The sequence below is a fragment of the Otolemur garnettii genome, unplaced genomic scaffold, assembly GCF_000181295.1.
Source record: "Otolemur garnettii isolate 467f Iridium unplaced genomic scaffold, OtoGar3 scaffold00016, whole genome shotgun sequence".
Taxonomy (NCBI): Eukaryota; Metazoa; Chordata; class Mammalia; order Primates; family Galagidae; genus Otolemur; species Otolemur garnettii.
In genome coordinates, this window is record NW_003852411.1 from 22822338 (window position 1) to 22840661 (window position 18324).

An 18324-nucleotide genomic window follows, 5' to 3' on the forward strand; every position below is an offset into this window, starting at 1 on the left:
CACTGGATAGTAAGTACCTGTTGTTAATATTGTTCTAATTATTCTTGTTAGGCTGATGATCAGATCATAACAACCATAGTAGAGTTTTATCAGGCACTGGTATTAAAAAGTATCCATATTGTGACATTTGTTGTTATAATAACATTTTTAAATAACTTCAGACTTCTCCTGGTTCACAAATCTTCCTCTGCCTACATGTTCCAGCCATCATAACTTTGCAGAGAAGAGTGAGTAGGAGAATGGTTTCCAGGGCAGGTTTTGGAACTAGATTGACGGGGGCCAACCCTGACTTGGATACTTACTAGCTGTGTAACCTGTGCCTCATCTTTCTCATCTGAAAAATGGGAATAAAAATCTCACCTATCTCATTCAAGTTTGTTATCATGAAATCTTAGAACAATGCCAAGTATGTAACAAGCACTCAATGAATATTATCTATGATAGTAAAGAGGATTCTTCCATCAAAATGTGTCCAACTAATATTTATCTGAAACCTTGTTGGTTAGAAAGTGAGATGTCTTGTAAATTGTTGTCAAACTCATTTTCACTAAGGCAGAAGTGACTGATAATAGGCAGATGATTACCTCCCCCAGAAGTAACTGCATTAGTACTTAATCTTTGGCTGGAGGAAAAACAAAGCATTAATTGTGAAATTTCAGACATCTTCAAAAGCAAATTTGGCAAGCCCCTGGGTAAGATGTGTACACAGGAGTTTCTCCTACATTCCTAACATGATGAGTGACATAATGAACAACCACTCAACCTACTGAGGAGCCTTCTAGATAACACAGTAGTTAGCACCTAGCACCGTAGAATGGGGGGGGGGCTCAAAATAAAAGGTTCCCTTTGAAAAAGCGAGGAAGTACGAGTTGTAGACTTTGTACTCACGCTGGGCTGTTTGCACGGTGAATGAACTTTGCAACACTAGCCCTTTTCCTTTATTGTTTATTTGTCCCTGCATCCCCCACAGCCAGCGATCATTTCTGGGCAATTGTTTGAAATCCTGCCACTCCCTCCACTGGAGATCTGCTTACTGGTGTATCATGTTGTGTCTGATCCCATGAATCTGAGAAAGGTAAATACATATATAGGTAGGAAAAGTAAAATTTTTCTTAAAAATGAGACACAAGTCTAGCAAATACTGTCCTTCATGGGAAAAGACGCATCTTCTATTCATTTTATCATTCCCTCTTTGTTAAAATGAAATATCCTCTCTTCATGTCTGACACTCACCCTCACCTATATCCTCCCTCCCGTTCTCATTTTTTTGTTTTTTTTTTAATGCTTTTTATGTTTTGTTTTTATTTTTTTCACCCTCAGTAGAGTGCTGTGACATCACAGCTCACAGCAACCTCAAACTCTTGGGTTTAAGTGATTCTCTTGCCTCAGTTTCCCTAGTAGCTGGCACTACAGGTGCAAAGCCCGGCTATTTTTAGAGTTGGGGTCTCACTCTGACTCAGGCTGGTCTCCAAACTGTGAACTCAGGCAATCCACCCACCTTGGCCTCCCAGAGTGCTGGGATTACAGGTGTGAGCCACCGCACCTGGCCCACCATTCTCTTATTTTAAAGGTGTGAGTTGCATCATGAGTGTTATACCACAAAATTAGCTCTGTAATATTTAGCCATCTGCTGGTAAGCCAGCTCTCTGAATAAAATGTGTTTTCTAGCAGAGATGTTTCTTACATCTGAGTGTTGCCAAATTCTCTACATGAAAACAGTCTCTAGATTTTTCTAGAACATTCTAAGGCTTGACATAATATACGTGATTGTGTTTTTCACTTTTCATCTGAATACTTTGGCCTGGTACAGACACTTCCTTGAGTAGATAGATGATAAACACATTTAATAAACTCTAATGGCTAATACAATAATTCTCATAAGATCCAAAGAGACTTGCAATCCTCTGCAATGGAATTGAGCTCTTTACAAAACATCAATTTAACCATTGCTTAAATTGTAGCTTCTGAAGGAATGCTCTGAACCTTTGAAGACACTGAAGCCTTCGCTAACTTCATTAAATGGAAAGGAAAAGAGTTTTCACAAAAATAAATAACAAAGGAAGATTTACTGAACAAGAACACTGATAGGGAGCCAAAAAGTCACTTTATGTAACTCCACTTTCCCAAGGCTTGGACGTACCATTTTATATTAAAAAAAAAAAAAATACCGAGAGCCTTTTGGCAAATAGTTAGCACACGACAAGAGCAAACAAATGACAAAGCTGACTGTTGACTGGGCAGACGTGAACAGAGCAAATATAAAATGAAGGGCTACCATTGTGTAAAGAATTTATTCTAGAAGGAGCTGAACAAGGACTTTTTGTGCTATCACACAATAGCCATCCCTGCCCATTTCCTCCTCTTTTCAGTTTAGATTTTTAACTTTTTATTTCGATGACAAAGTCAAGATAGTATTCACCAAAAATGCATTTCATAAATGCTGCCTCCAAATAGCTGGTTACAGTTTGTATATTATGCAGGTTACAAAATCAAAGGTGCAATATACCTGTTTTATTCTAGACCAGTGGTTCTCAAACTTCCTAATGCCACAACCCTTTAATACAGGTCCTGTGGGTTGTGACTCACAGGTTGAGAACCACTGTTCTAGACTAAAGGGAAAATAATTCGAAGTGAGAAGAATAAAAGCATTGTTAAAATTACTGCCCATCTATTTCATAAGTAGTCCTCACGCAGTGTAATTACAGAATATACCCAATGCGCAAATCTCTATTGTTCACTCCTTGTTTTTGGTTTTGGGGGGGTTTTGGTGTTTTTACCATGTTCTCTTGCCTCCTGAACACTATTTTAAGAAACCCATAATTCACCTTTTAGTACTAAACGTAATTAAAATCATTCATTTAATTATTTGATTAAAGATTCATTTAATTATCTTACTTTCAACTAACAGGTGAATGTGAAATTCTGAGTAACTTACTTTGGTTAATCACATGGACATTAATTTGTGTGACTTGAACAACCTTTCACTATCTATATTAAAATATCGTGTTACAGACAAACATATACTATATATATGTATATTTTAAAAACCTGTGTGTTAAAGCTAGGTGTGAAACACTGACCATTTACAAATAAGTTGGATATCATTAGAAAATCAGCTACACTGCGATATCTAGCACAAGAGTTAGGGCATCTTAGGTAATCTTAGATATTTCTGTTGTTTGGCTCTCATTCCAGATAAACAGGGTGTTCTAGTTGTGGCCTCTGCACTGCATGACCCTAGCAGAAATCTAGAAATCAAGCCCATCACAAGTAGGGTGCCAGCATGTACCCTGCTGTTAAGTAGGCCGAGCCCCTCAGGAGCTCAGCCTGCATCTTCTCTACATGGGCACCCCAGCTTCTAGTACGGAGCCTGGAACAGAGTGGATGACGAGCGTGATGAGATGTCAATCATTGCTGACCCGAGAGATTGAGGACTGATAGAAAGTAGGGACTAGGCATTATCTTCTCCTTGCTCTAAGGTTTCTTGATTTTGCTGGTGATTGTGAGCAGTAACCTTATCTCATGACCAGGTTTTATCACCTTCAGAATAGATTTACCACTGCAATGGCCTGGATACTTGTGTCCTTCCAAAATTCATGTGTTGAAATCCTAACTCCCAATGTGATAGTATTAAGAGATGGAGACTTTGAGAGGCATTTAGGTCAGGAGGTGGAGCCCTCATGTGGGATTAGTGCCCTTATAAAAGGGACCTCAGAAAGTTCCCTTGCCCTCTTTCCACCATGTGAGGACACAAGAAGACAGTAATCTGCAACCTAGCTGTGGAAAGGCACCAAACCCCAACCATGCCAGCTCCCTGATTTCAGACTTCCAACCTCCAGAACTATGAGAAATCAAAGTCTGTTGTTTACATGTCACCCACTCTAGGATACCTTGTTATAGCAGCCCAAACTAAGACAATCACCGATTTTAATTTTTCTCTCATTATGAGAACTCAAGAACACTTAAAATATATCTTAACCAAAGTAAAACATTAAGAAAGAGTCTGTATTAATTGCAAAATGGCTGGGAAAGGAAATACTTAACCAAAATGCCAAAGTGTTTTACTGTAGGCCACTGTAGCACTTGTTAGGGGCCAGACATTCTACACACACTGCAGAACCTCCACAGCTGACCATGTCCCTACACTGAGCACCTCCTTCAGTTGACCTAATTTTTATAGTTTGGACATGCCCACATGTTCGTATCAGTACAGTAGGCCTAGTTCCTCATGCTGACCACCTCTGGAAGTTGACCAGTTTGTTATAGTCCCTTGGGTGGTCAACTTACAGAAGTTCTACTGTATGTTTCAGTCCTCATAATCCAAAGAGGAAAATTATCTCTAGAAAACAAATTATATTTTAAATGATAAATGAGAAAACTGAGGCTAAAATGGATGTTAAGAAACTTTTCTAAGTTCACCCAGTTGACAAGTGATATATACCCAAGACATTTCAACTCTGCCCCCAAAGTGCATATGCTTTCTCCCACACTCTAGCAGGAGGAAATATCATATAATCTCACAAATAATCACAAACTGTGATAAGTGCTGTTAAAAAAAAGATCACATATCACAATTTCAGAGATCAAGGAAGGCATAAGCTGACATTTATTCTGACATCTGTAGGAGGGGTACACATTCATCCCGGAAAGAAGGGAGGAAGAACCTCGGATGGAGTCTCTTACCTTACAAAGAGCACCACATTTTATCCGGGAGCTCGTGAAGGCAGTGGAAAGAATATCATTTTCTACTATAGGAAATTCCGATGATGATCTGATAGTTGGATCAGTGGAAGCGCCATGCCTAGAAACATCATTTTTTAATTTCATAAGGCCATGTAGCATGGAACATTGAATAAGGGCTGGCATACTTAATTCAAGGTCACGCAGCTCAGCTACTGGCCATGCTAGTTCATACCGAGGTCTGGCCTGAGAGGGCAACTCTCCTTATCAGTCCTGTTTGTGCTTTGCTGACAAAGCTGTTTTGTAACTTTCCAGAGAGAATGCTCCCTGTTTATCAGTAGAGACTCTTCCCCATAAACTCTCCCCCCCTTCTTTAGATTGGAATTATAACTCACAGGAAGTTGTTTAAGCTTTGATCATTTCTCAGCTTCTGATAATTTTAACAATTAAATCCTCTTTCTCATCAAAGAGGGTGAGTCCAGTAGGGACTGATGATCAGAAAGCAGAAGAGAACAGCCAGGACCCAGGTCCAGCCAAATTCTGTGTAGGAATTTGGTCCTGTTGTTAACCAGATTTCCAGGGTTGTGGGTTTTATTGTGTGTTATTTTTTAAAGAGAAACCAGTAATCCATGTTCTTAGATAATATCTTCAGATTTTTAATGTTAGCATTTAATTTTTTTTAATGCCATGCAGTTCCAAAACACACCCATGTTCTTGGCTAGGTCTTGGTAACTGTGGCTTTAGCCCACAGGACCTTAGATCTTAGCTTCATCTCTGTGCTTATGTTCCATGTTCTCCAGGTCCTATGGAAGGCACCAAAGACACCTGACTAAACCAGTCCAGCACTTTCCCTGGTGACCAAAATATGCAGGATTTAAATATGATAACCTAATAGGAGAAAATGAAATAATACAATCTCATAAACAATTACAAATTGTGAGGAATGCTATAAATGGAAAAAAACATGTAGCACAATCAGACATAAATTATGAATTAAAAAGGTTTTAGCTGACATTTAGATTGACATCTGAAAGATGAGCACACATTTATCAGAAGGAAAAAAGGGGGGAAGAGTGCTCTAGGCAGGGGGAATAGTACCACCAAGACCCCGAGTGGGCTAGAGCTTGGTATGTCTGGGGAGCTGACCCAGGGCTTAAGTGACTGATACATAGTAAGCAAGGGAAAGAGTCACACAGAAAACTGGAGAATGGGGTAAGTCATACATGGACTGGTGGTCCCTGTTAAAGATTTTGTGCTTTAAGTAAATCGACATAGACCTACTTTGCTTTTCTTCCTGTTGGCTTCTGTGCTCAGAACTTCATGTAGTACAACAATGCCCACCAGTGTAGTACCTGAGCGACCCACTGGTGAATGTGCCTTTCCCTTTTCCTACCTGAGAGCCCAAACATATGCTTATGCCAGTGCAAACTCATGTGAGTGTTTTGAGTGTAATATAGTTCCCAAAGATGAGGTAGGGCAAGGTACAGTTAAATAAGGGAAGCTGACTTTGCTGCAATATAAAATTATTTCATATGAAAATTTAGCATCTCAGACTTTGGCTTCAGAGCATGAAGGACCAGATTTACCCCCACCCCCTTTTTTAAGCAACTAGACAGGCAAACAAAATATATGAAAGAAAAGTTTTCAGACGTTGAATGATAGGCAAGTCAAGAGAATGACCTGTGAGAGAAGAGTGTCAAACGGGTGGGCACCGTGAGTGTCCATGCTCACTGCCTCGAGAGTTTCTAAGGAACAGCATAAGGACGGTCAACTCAGTCTCCATCAGTTGAGAAAATAGAGTTTGGACTTTAAAGAAGCCAAAGTGAATGTAATTTGTTTTTGTTTTTTGAGACGGAGCCTCAAGCTATCCCCCTGGGTAGAGTGCCATGGCATCACAGCTCACAGCAACCTCCAACTCCTGGGCTCAAGCGAGTCTCCTGTCTCAGCCTCCCAAGTAGCTGGGACCACAGGCTCCCACCACAACGCCTGGCCATTTTTTGGTTGCAGCCATCATTGTTGTTTGGCGGGTCCGGGCTGGGGATTCAAACCCACCACCTCAGGTGTATGTGGCTGGCGCCTTAGCCGCTTGAGCCACGGGCGCCGAGCCAGTGAATGTAATTTGTGATTTGTAGGTCAGAGTCCTAAAGAGAAAGAACTCTTAAGACTGTTTCTCAAGATTGACAGAGTTCTGATAAGCTGAATACTGACCTGCATGTGCATGTGAGAATATTACTGAGAGAAAAAAAAACACCTCTGGGAAGAATCAGGTGGAACAATCCCTGGGCTATCCACGGAGCCAGCAGTAGTTTATGTTCTCATCATCACAAGTGGAAAGCCCTGAGACTGAATGAGGATTGGGTAGAATGCATGGAAGGATTTAAGAACAAGAACTGTATGAAATTAGTCTAGACTATAGGCTGCTCAGGAGGTAACAAAATAGAAACAAGATTTGAAAGATTCTGATTGATTCCAAGTATTTTTCTATGAATGAAATTCAATATTTGTTACAAGATGAAACAACAATGTAAGCTCGCAAAGTTAATAAAAAGTAAGAAGTGCTAAAAGAAGCAGTAAAAGATAACCTATCACCCAGAAAAGAACTTAACAAATTCAGAAATGAAAGATATTCTAGAACTAGCAGGCAGAGACATTAAGACAGCTGTTGTAAATCTTCTCCATTATGTTTCAGAAAGTAAAGAAAGAATGAGCATGAGGATACAAACAGAAGTTTAAAAAATACATTGTTGATACAAATGGAGGCAAAATGAATAACACTCTGTCCTTTTGTATTGAACTGAGGGACCCCGGGAGTTCTACACCCACAGCACTTAGCAAGGAGAGATAAGGGTGAGGCCCCTCCCGACCTTCCTCACTGGGTTTTATTGCAATCTCAGGCATGAGAAAATATAGTACAGTGGAAAGCTTCAGAGAGAGAGTAAAGGTTATCTTTAGCTGCATGACAGAACTCCTAACACATCCTGCTGACGGCACTTCTGTCTTACCTCAATCTTATCACTGCTAATCCATGACTGAGGGGTGGGACAGTATTCTGTGTGTAGTGAGCATTGTTTTCAGTGCTCATGCTCAGCAGTGCTTCTTGGATTTTTCCAGATTACTCTGTGTCAGGGCCCAGAACTGGCCAGGTCTCGGGCCCAGCTTAGGTAGGTTCTGGACGCAGACCACTAAGCTACCTTGCTCAGGAACAGTTTCTTGTAGGTGCTTGAGGGCTATCTACTTTAGCTGGAGAGAGAGAGAGACAGAGTATCTTAGAGAGAGTAAAGGTCTTCTTAGAACAGATAGCGCTTAGTCTTTAGCAGAGCTTGGTAATCTTCAGCAGAGATGCCATGCTGGCATTCTGTGGGCAGGAGAGGAGTCAGAGTAAGCGGGTCCATGATAGAATGCGCATGCCTCTTGACTGCCTTTGCCTCCAGCCTAATATAAGGCTGAGCTCGTGCTTCAACACCACAGGTGTAGAGACTGCCAATTCACCAATGCTCTCATCTCCTGAGCTCACTCATGCTTGTTGGAACCAAATCTCTCTCCATGCCCTTTTCACCAAGGTGTTCCATTACAGGTATTTCCTCTAACTTCACTCCTCTCAGCCATAGGCTATACAGGCTGCTACATTTCCCCCCTTTTTCATATGCAAAATAACTTTTAATGTGGTCAGGGCAGTTCTTCCTGTTATCTAGCCCTTTTCTTTCTAGGCAAAAGATGGTAATTATCAGAGTTCAGAATTCCAGGTATGGGCTCTTTAAGTGAGGTAGCCCAATACAGATGTAAACTATTAGCCGCTGCTAGAGGAAAATGATTGTGATGTTAATTCCCTTAAAGATCTTTTTAAATGGAGAAAACAGTGAAATCTTTCCTGATAGAATTTATCTTTTAAACTGTAGGAACTTTCCTTTGATATTAACGGAGGAACAAAAAATAACGCTTTCCTTGCAATCTTTGCAAGCAAAGGTTTTGCTACTCGAGGTACTGAAATCCACCCTTCACAGATCGCAAAAGACTGTTACTCGGGGATTAATGGTTCCACACTTGGCAGTTCCTCTCATGGAACTGTTACTCGTGGTCCAAAAAGTACCACCCTTCACAATTCCTTGATAGCAGAGTTTTTCCTGCTTTCAAGCTGCTTTTCCAGCAAAATTTTTGCTAGTTGATTCCAGACTCCTTTTTTTCAAATGGAGTTTCCTAGCACAGAGGTGGTTTAACTTGTACTCTTCCCTCCCTTTGTTCTCACCTCTCATAATCTTCCAAAGGCTTCACTTGCTTCAGAGTGACACTTCCCCTTTGAGCCATGTCCAGTCACCTTGGGTTGTAGTGCACAGACACTGATGAGAGGTTGATTACCCCTTCACCACGCAGGATAACCTAATATTCCACAAACATATTTAATCTAATTATTCTCCATTGTCATCCATTGGTCTGGTTTAATTTCCCGTTTTACACTAAGGCACCACAGATCTAACCAAGCTGGCAGAGTGCTCCCACAGCATAGAATTGAATTATACTGTTTTTTCTGAGAATGGTTTGAAATGAAAATACTAAACTTTTTTCTTTGATTTACCAGTGGGTCCTGATTCTAGCCCAACTGATAATTTCTCTACAATAAAGGTGTCCCATCTTCTATCAAGTTGATAACGGCATTTGTTTGGCCCAATTTGTTTGGAAAGCTTTTTTTACACTTGGGACATAGACCTGGAGGTTTACATGCTCTTTGTTCTTCTTTTTTTTAGCATTTTTAAACACTTTTCTCTTATGGCCTAGCTTCCCACATTTATGGCATTTGATATTAACTGGGGGATTTACCCTCTGATCTTCCAGCTGCCCAATTTGAGATGTCAATATAGCATTTACCTGCTTCTACTATAAGATTCATCTGATCTCTCAACTGTATTTCAACTGCTGTATCTCATTTGCCATCATTTTTCTCTACTGGCTTTTTTTTCTTTCAGCCTTTTACTTTTTACAATCTTTCCTTTTCAATTAGCTGTTTCTTTTTACTCTGGAGTCTTGTTTTACAAAACTTTACTTCCACTATTTTCTTCACCAGCCTCAATCTACCTCAATTCTTTTCTTTTTAAACAGAACTCTTAACTGCCAAAAAGGGAATCGGGGCGTCGGTCTCTCAAAAGCTACTTCCTGCTGGCATTGGGCGAAGGTATTAGGGGAAGGCAGTTAGAAGTTCTCGTCCCTAACTTAATAAACTCTTGCAACCTGTTCCCAAACTTTCCTCTTTGCTGTTTTACCAAAGGCTTTTCTCACCCCTGAGGCTAAAGGCTTGTTTACTAAAGATTCCTATCTCCTAGGTCTAGCCTTCCTCTTTCCCTCTTGTTTAGAAGCTTTTTTCTGTTTTTCTCCAGCCACTTCACAGAAGAGGCTAAAGGCTTTTACTAGCTCTTTTCCCCACAAAAGTAGAATTTAGAAAGAGAAAACATAGGAAAGAAGAGGAAAAAGCAAATGAGAAAGGCCTGCTGTTAGCTGTCTTTCTTAGATATTTCTTTTCCCTCTAAGTATTTCTATTTCTCTTCTCTTTATCTTATTTTGCTAAAGCTTATTTTTCTCTCGGTCCACGTTCTCTGAATCCTGCTCACAGCACCAGTTGTCAGTCGTGTTCACTATCCTGCTTCTGACACCACTTGTCAGGGCCCGGGACTGGCCAGATCTCGGGCCCAGATTAGGTCAGTTCTGGACATGGACCACTAAGCCACCTTGCTCAGGAACAGTTTCTCGTAGGTGCTTGAGGGCTATCTACTTTATCTGGAGAGAGAGAGAGACGGAGTATCTTAGAGAGAGTAAAGGTCTTCTTAGAACAGATAGATCTTAGTCTTTGGCAGAGCTTGATAATTTTTAGCAGAGAGACACCGTGCTGGCGTTCTGCAGGCAGGAGAGGAGACAGAGTCAGAGTAAGTGGAACCATGATAGAATGCACATGCCTCTTGACTGCCTTCTCCTCCAGCCTAATATAAGGCTGAGCTCGTGCTTCTCAACACCACAGGTGTAGAGACTGCCAATTCACCAATGCTCTCATCTCGTGAGCTCACTCATGCTTGTTAGAACCAAATCTCTCTCCATGCCCTTTTCACCAAGGTGTTCCATTACAGGTATTTCCTATAACTCTCACTCCTCCTAGCCATAGGCTGTACGGGCTGCTACAGCTCTGTCCCTAATTCCCAACACTTTTAACCCTATGGTCTATCCTACAATACGTAAAGAGAATTTCTATAGCTGAATACTGTAGCTGACACGGAGAATGTATCGGATAACATTAATAGCACATTAGACACCAGAAGAAAAATAGTAGAGCACATTAATACACAGCACTAGAAACTATTCAAAATGAAACAGATCAAAAAGACTGAGAAAAATGAATAGAACATCAAAACTGTGGGAAAGTATCAAGTGGTCCAACATATGTGGAACTGGATCCTAGAAGGAGTGCGAACAGAAAAAGTATCTGAAGAAATAACGGCTGAAAATATTCCAAATGTGATGAAAACTATAAACCCGTAGATTCAAAAGTCTTGATAAACTGAGAAGGAGGCGCATGAAGGAAACCGCACTAAGAAGGCACAATATAACCAAGCTGCTGAAAACCAATGATAAAGAGAAAGTGTTAAAAAGCAGTGAGGAAAAAGGCACCTCATACGCAGAAAAAAACCCAAAATGAAACATGATGGCACACTTATCAGAAACAAGGCAAGCCAGAAGGCAATTAGGGATATCTTTATAGTATTGGGAGGGTGGGAATGAAGGAATCTGATCATTTAGCATTTTATACAAAGCAAAAATATCCTTTTCAAATGAAGCTCAAATAAAGGCTGATTTACATATACAAAAGCAGAGGTGATTTCTCACTAGCAGACCTGGAAAAAGATGTTAAAGGAATTCCTTTCGCTGGAAGAAAAATTATACCAGAGGATATTTAGATCCATACGGTGGAGTAAAAGGTTCCAGAAAAAGTATCAATTATAGAGATGTTTTTTCCTCATTTTAATATCTTAAAAAGATGATTATCTAAATGTTAAAGCAAAAATAGTTATGGAGTATATTATGTAGGTACAAATAAAAAGTAGGACGAGAGCACAAAGGCTGGGGGGGTAGAAACACATTGTTGCAAAGTTCTTCCAAGTGAAATGGTGGGATAGAATATGAAGGGAGGCCGTGATAAGCTAGAGGGACAGACTATGTGAAAATCAGAGAGCACTCAAAGTGACGCTAAAGAGCCAGCAGTGGGGGTAAAACCCCATTACAAAGGTGCAGTCCGAAAGAAAATGGGAAGGAAGGGGAAAAGAAACAAAGACCAGATGGACCAGCAGAAAACAAACAGCTCACAGGTTTAAGCCCAGCCACAGCATTCATCATGCTAAAGCACATGGAAAGAGCACTATAACTAAGGAGCAAATTATAAGATCAGGTAAAAAGGGTATATGAGGTATGACTCCATTTATATGGCATTATGGAAAACAAAAGTACAGCAAGGAAAGCTGATCAATGGCTGCCTCGGCTCCAGGGAAAGGGGAAGTACAGACCACAGCGACTGCTGACGGTTCTGGTGATGGGACTGTCTCTACCTTGACTGTGACTGCCGGTATATGACTGTGCGTGTTAATCAAAGGTCAGCAAGTATTATGCTAAAGATGGTGAATTTTATTATGTTCCAATTATACCTCTATAAAGATGATGAAAAGGAAGAAAGGGGGAGGGAGGGGAAGACAGAAAGAAAAGAGAAGGAAAGAAAGAGGGAAAGAAAAGGAACAGGGAAAGGGGGAGCAGGAAGGGGAGAGAAGGAAAGGAAAGAATGAAAAGAGAGATCAAATATTCCTGTTTTCAAAAATACACTGGCTTCAGTAAGAATAATTTCCACGGGCACTTTGCCCCATTATGTAAAACATTTCAGGCCTTTTGGTCTGCCCACATCCACAGTCTGATATGGTTTCATTCTTACCCCAAGGAATTTATCAAGCTTTGGTACCAAAGACAGCAGCATCCCAAAGAGAAATTCTAGCACCAACTAATAATAGAGAAACTTTCACCCAACTAAACGAGGAATGCCTCGGGAGGAGAGACCACCCATCCCACTTGGCTATCTCTGACACTGACCTCTCCCTTTTTGACCTCCCCTCCTCCATCTCTACCACATCTTCCTTTTATTGTGGAAAGCCCACCCCCCCCCCGCCCCTCTGCACTTCTTTTAATCTTGAGCATCTCGGATCCCTCCCTTCAATATGGAAGACTACTTTCTACATCCCCTCATCTCCCACCAGCAGGGAAAGTCAAGTATACACGGAAGTGTTAATGGTGGCTCTTTTTCTACCTTTCAAAATGTGAAGGAGGCACAAATGCTTTTAGTACATGGATTGTTTTTATAACGCATAAGTCAGGGCTGTTAGTGTGCCCATCATCCAAATAGTGTTTATGGTACTTGTTAGGTAGGTGTTTACCCCTCTTTTCCTCCTCCCTCGATGGTGGGTGTTTGGGTGTGTGAAGAACTGCAGACAGACATCTAAACTTCAGAGGACAGGCACGTTCACAGTCACAAGGACAACTCAACTAGTGATAGGAGCCAGATGCTGAGGCTCTCGGGGAAAATTTGGGATAACTGGATGAAATAAAGTAGTAACATGGGGCTGAGGGTGACAGCAGTTGGAAAGAAAAATATGAAATAGCAAAACAATACATAAACAGCTCTGAGTATACCTTCATCTCGGGCTAAAAGGCTAAGTATGTCTTGTCAAGCACCATAGAGAAAATACAACCTGTTCTCATATTCTGAGCTGATCTGCCAATCAAAGGTGATTCGATTCTCTGATTATATTTAAATAATCATTGTTCAGACATCCTGGAAAATTAACTTGCTAAATCAGAATTTACAAGTGACATTTCTTATTCTTCCCATCACCATGGTACCAACACCTTTATACATGAGCATAGACGTCAATATGTGTGAATCAGTCCAAATAATAAAGGTTCACTATGGAAAAGGCGTGTATGTCTCCTGAGAGCTTCGCTTAGGTTCTTCCAGGTTTAAGGCTGATTAAAAAGTAGTCCTTAGAAACTGCCTGGTTGTCTTAATGGCTTTTACTTCCCCAGGTGCTTCTTACGCTGACCACACATACCCCGTGGAGAGGATGGATGATGCCATAGCGCCAGGCCAGGAGTATACCTATGAGTGGATCATCAGTGAGGACAGCGGGCCCACCCCCGACGACCCTCCCTGCCTCACACACATCTATTACTCCCATGAGAACCTGATACAGGACTTCAACTCCGGGCTGATTGGACCTCTGCTGATCTGTAAAGAAGGTAAAAGCAATAACAAGAAAAAAAGACTTTAAAAAGTTGGAATGAAAAAATGTGGGCATTGTAAGGGGTTCTATAATGGGACGGGGCTTGGGAACACCTGGACATCTTCTTGTACCTTGAGCGAAGGAGAGAGTGCAGAGAGCAGAGAATTGTTTGACAAGAGAAAAAACACCTAATATTGGAGGGCTTGGGCCTCCTTTGTTTCTTCTAATTCTTCCTTTGCCTCAATCCCAAAGGTTCTCCCAAATAAATTCCCATCTGAGAGTCTGTTCTGACACCATGCTCATATGATGTCACATTTGCCTACAGGGCAAAGTGGGGGGGTTTTATTTGTTTTAATTTCAGGTTAATACTGAGGTACAGACAATTCAGTTACACTGTTTGCATTTGCCCCCTGTTGTAGTTAGGGCACTCCTCCTGGGGGAGGGCCACAAGTCCTTGCATTGTGTCCGTTAGCTGGGAACACACTAATCTGTCCCCGTCCTACCCTCTCCCCGTAGCTTGAATTGAGTTTTTCTCTTGTGTGATCATTATCTGTTCATCTGCTGGCTTCATATTAGTGCTGAGTACACTGAAACAGAGTTTTTTTGAAAGTGGACTGGCCTGTACTCTGCTGGAAGGGCTCCTGGAAAGAACTTTGGCTAATATACCTGACATATCTGGGGTTTGGGTTGGTAATTTGGTCTATAAATACGTGAAAATCCAGCTTCGTTTCTCATGAACAAGCTGAATACTTCGGATGGTGGGTTTCAGACATACACCACTGACTTTCTAGGAAATTATATTGGTTGGGCTTCTTAAGAGGAAGCTTGGATTTTACCACAAGAGATTTCAGCTCACCTTTTGTTCACACAAGCAAACAATGACAGTGAACTCTGCCCTGGAAAATAACGTGATGGACTCTCCATCACACAGACCATATATATCCCAACACCGTTCCAATTTATTTATTCATTATACAAATACAGTTTTTTTCATTGCCTGTTACATAGAAGATACTGTGATGGCCCTGAAAAACTTTAAAACTTATAAAAGACTCTTTTTCCATTTTATAATTAATCAGGATTGCTTTCCTCATACGAGAATGGATTAATCCTGATACTTCCAACTCAGCCCCATTTTGCATACAAACAAGATGAGAGCATTAAACTTGAGGTGTGATGCTTTGACCAGCTGAGCTAAGGCACCTGCCTGCTGGCCTGTTAAGACTGGTGGAAATGGCCAGTGTGTAGAATCTTGACAGATGCTCTGTCTGAAAACAGCAAATGTTTTCCTTGTACCAGATAAACTTGACCTTCAAAGCCTTGTGCTCTAAGCCTACAAGGTACCAAAGCAAACAATGTGGCATTTGTTATCAGCATTTTAATAACCCTCCACCATGTCACCTGATAAAGGTGCTGTTTTTTTTTTTTTTGTAAAAAAGAACTACTTCATCGTCTGAATGTATTTATCTTCGTTTGTTCTTTACGAGGTTTTTGTTTCGTATCCTTAAAACATTGTTATTGTTATTAAACTTTAAGCCTCTTTAATCCTGTGAAGGCAGAAAGTAGAAACCTAATAAATACATGTATATGTAAAAAAAAAAAAAAAAAAAAAAAAAAAAAAAAGAGCTACTTCAAGTTGCCATTATTATGGCTGGTTGCTTGCCCTGAACTCTTCGCTAGCTAAGAAAACTAATTCTCCCCAGAATGGAATGCTATTGAAAACACGAGCTTTCTCTCACAGGCACCCTAAGTGAGGATGGGACTCAGAAGATGGTTGACAAGCAGCATGTGCTGCTGTTTGCTGTGTTTGACGAAAGCAAGAGCTGGAGCCAGTCGTCGTCCCTAATGTACACCGTCAATGGCTATGTGAATGGGACCATGCCAGGTAACGCGTGGGCCAAGCTCCACCCAACCACAGCAGAATCATCTGTGCCTGTTGTTTTCTTCAAAGCACTAGGGAAGGTGGCCAGAGTCACTGTTTGGCAGCTCCTTATCAGAAAGGCGGTACAATCCAGTGCCGGAGTCCAAGACTTTTATTAGTATTATTTTAAACCAGAAAGTACAACAGAGGCATTAGAAGCTAGCAAAGAGAAGGAACGTGCAGCCTTATTAGGTGCAGTGATCTAAGCGGGTTTCACGTTGACCTCCCCAAAGACCTAGAGGATATCAGCTCAGTGCCTCTCCATTAGTTCTGTGGTCCCTACTGCCCCATGATCATTCCTCCTCCTGCTGAAGTTCAAGGTCAATCCCTGGCAGGAAGAATGCAACAAGGATACTTGCAGTGAAGATGGAGAGGTTGGAAATAACCCATAACACACAAAAAGTGCTGGTAGCACTTCAAGAAGTGATAAATGAGTAACATTCAATGGCGTGGAGGATGCTTTCTCTTTCCATCTGCGTGTAGACTCTTGTGAGAAAGCAGAATCACAGCAACTGCTAAAGAGAAAAGCAACTGACTCCCACCTAGACCACACCACTCCTATCAGGTCGAATCCACTTATAACTGAGGATCCAGGGTACATGGTACCAACCCGAGGGGGGAAATGGAAAAATGAAAATATCACTTTACTAAAAAAGGTTAATACATTAAACTTTGCAGAGCTTGTTTTCTAATCTCTGACAGGCACAAATGGCAAATGGCTTCACTTATTAAAAAAAATCAAATATGGTTAAGAGTTGAGTTCTGGGTATTGCTTGTATTTTATTTTGTTTGACTCCATCTTCCACTCAGATTATTAGAAACATTCTCATACGGATCTGGAGATTGATTCTGAATTCAAAAAGTAGGCGCTTACAAACCTGGGGCTAGGTTATTAAAAACATTCTCATATGAATCTGGATATTGATTCAGAGCTCAAATACCAGGAAGTTGTAAACCTGGGGCCGAGTGAACTGCCCTCCACCTTGGGATGTCCATGTTCAGACCTCGCTCACTTCTCTATTGTCTCAATGAGCCGACCTACATCAGTGGATGAGCCGTCTATCCTCACAGCTATTTCCCAGTAGAATGAACCATCCATGTAAATATATTAAAGCCAGAAAAAGCAAAGCCACATGCACAAAAATAAAGATTGGCAACACGATCAGAGCAGAGAGTTTTGGAATTTATAGTTGAAAAAGAATAATTTTGGATAAGAGGGGCAAGGTAGGGAAACATCACTGGCAGAAAATGACAATAGTCCATGCTTATAAACCCTCTGCCTTATGGAACAGGATCTGAATAATGGCACAGATGCTAATACAGATCTGCTGAATTCAATATGTGCATCTCCCTGGGAGCAGATAAATGCTTCCACCAAAGCCTCCGACATTCCAGCTTCTGTTCTCATCAGTGACAATAGGAATCTCTGCCTTGTTTCAAGAGCCTCCTAAAAAAAGACAAGCCCCGGCCAGGGGAGGGGACTGATTCTGAGCCCTGCTATGTAGCATCTCATGATTATGGCTCTGAAATTTGAAACCTAACCCTAGAAGCCAGGGTTGGAGTCTCTCACAGAGCAAATGAGTGTTTTCTCATGGCTAGGGAGCGAAGGAACAAAACCCAGCCTTATACTTAGTTATTATTACTCCACTCATGAAAAGCTCCCAGCAGCCCACCATAATGAGGCCTTGTCTACTGCATTTTAAAGAGAGAGGGTAACCCACATAGGACTTCATTGACCTGTCATTAAAACAATCAAAAAGTGAGTAAAGAAGTAATAGAAAAGCCTCACATCATCTTTACATCTTCTGTCCAAGAGATGGAGCTTTGACCTCTTATCTAGCCTTGGGGATTAGGCTCTTGAGCTCAGCCCTGTTGGAGGTTCTGGTGACTCCCTGCAGCTAAGACCAGATTGATGCAACTCAGTATAGCAGGTGCTGACTATGTGTTTGGTGAGTAAATTTTTGATCACAGATACTGGACTGAATGTCTGTTTTGGCCTCTGTCTCTCTCCCTCTCTCAGATATAATGCTTTGTGCCTATGATCATGTCAGCTGGCATCTGATTGGAATGAGCTCTGGGCCAGAAATGTTCTCCATTCATTTCAATGGCCAGGTCCTGGAGCAGAACCACCATAAGGTCTCAGCCATCACCCTCGTCAGTGCTACATCCACCACTGCAAATATGACCGTGAGCACCGGGGGAAGGTGGACCGTATCTTCTCTCACCCCCAAACATTTGCAAGGCAAGAAACTCTTCTGACAGTCTTATTTCTGGACACACTCCTTTCTTCCTAAGCATTATCTTCTCTCTTTCTCTTTTGCTCTTTTAAGCCACCTGCACCCCTGACATACATTGCTAAGTTCCTAAGGATAGAGTTTAGACATTTGCTCTTAGATTGATAATCCATTGGTTGAGGATAAAGGAAGTGAA

The 18324-nt window shown here is 41.2% G+C and overlaps 1 protein-coding gene across 1 annotated transcript in view; it reads left to right on the forward strand.

The window, feature by feature from the left end:
• The window catches only part of F5 (coagulation factor V), a 79432-nt gene that overhangs the window by 15366 nt on the left and 45742 nt on the right, over positions 1–18324 (forward strand). The window contains exons 4-6 of the mRNA XM_012802598.2: positions 13777–13989; positions 15715–15858; positions 17915–18136. Coding sequence (XP_012658052.1) covers positions 13777–13989; positions 15715–15858; positions 17915–18136 — 579 coding nt within the window. The remainder of the gene's footprint in view (positions 1–13776; positions 13990–15714; positions 15859–17914; positions 18137–18324) is intronic.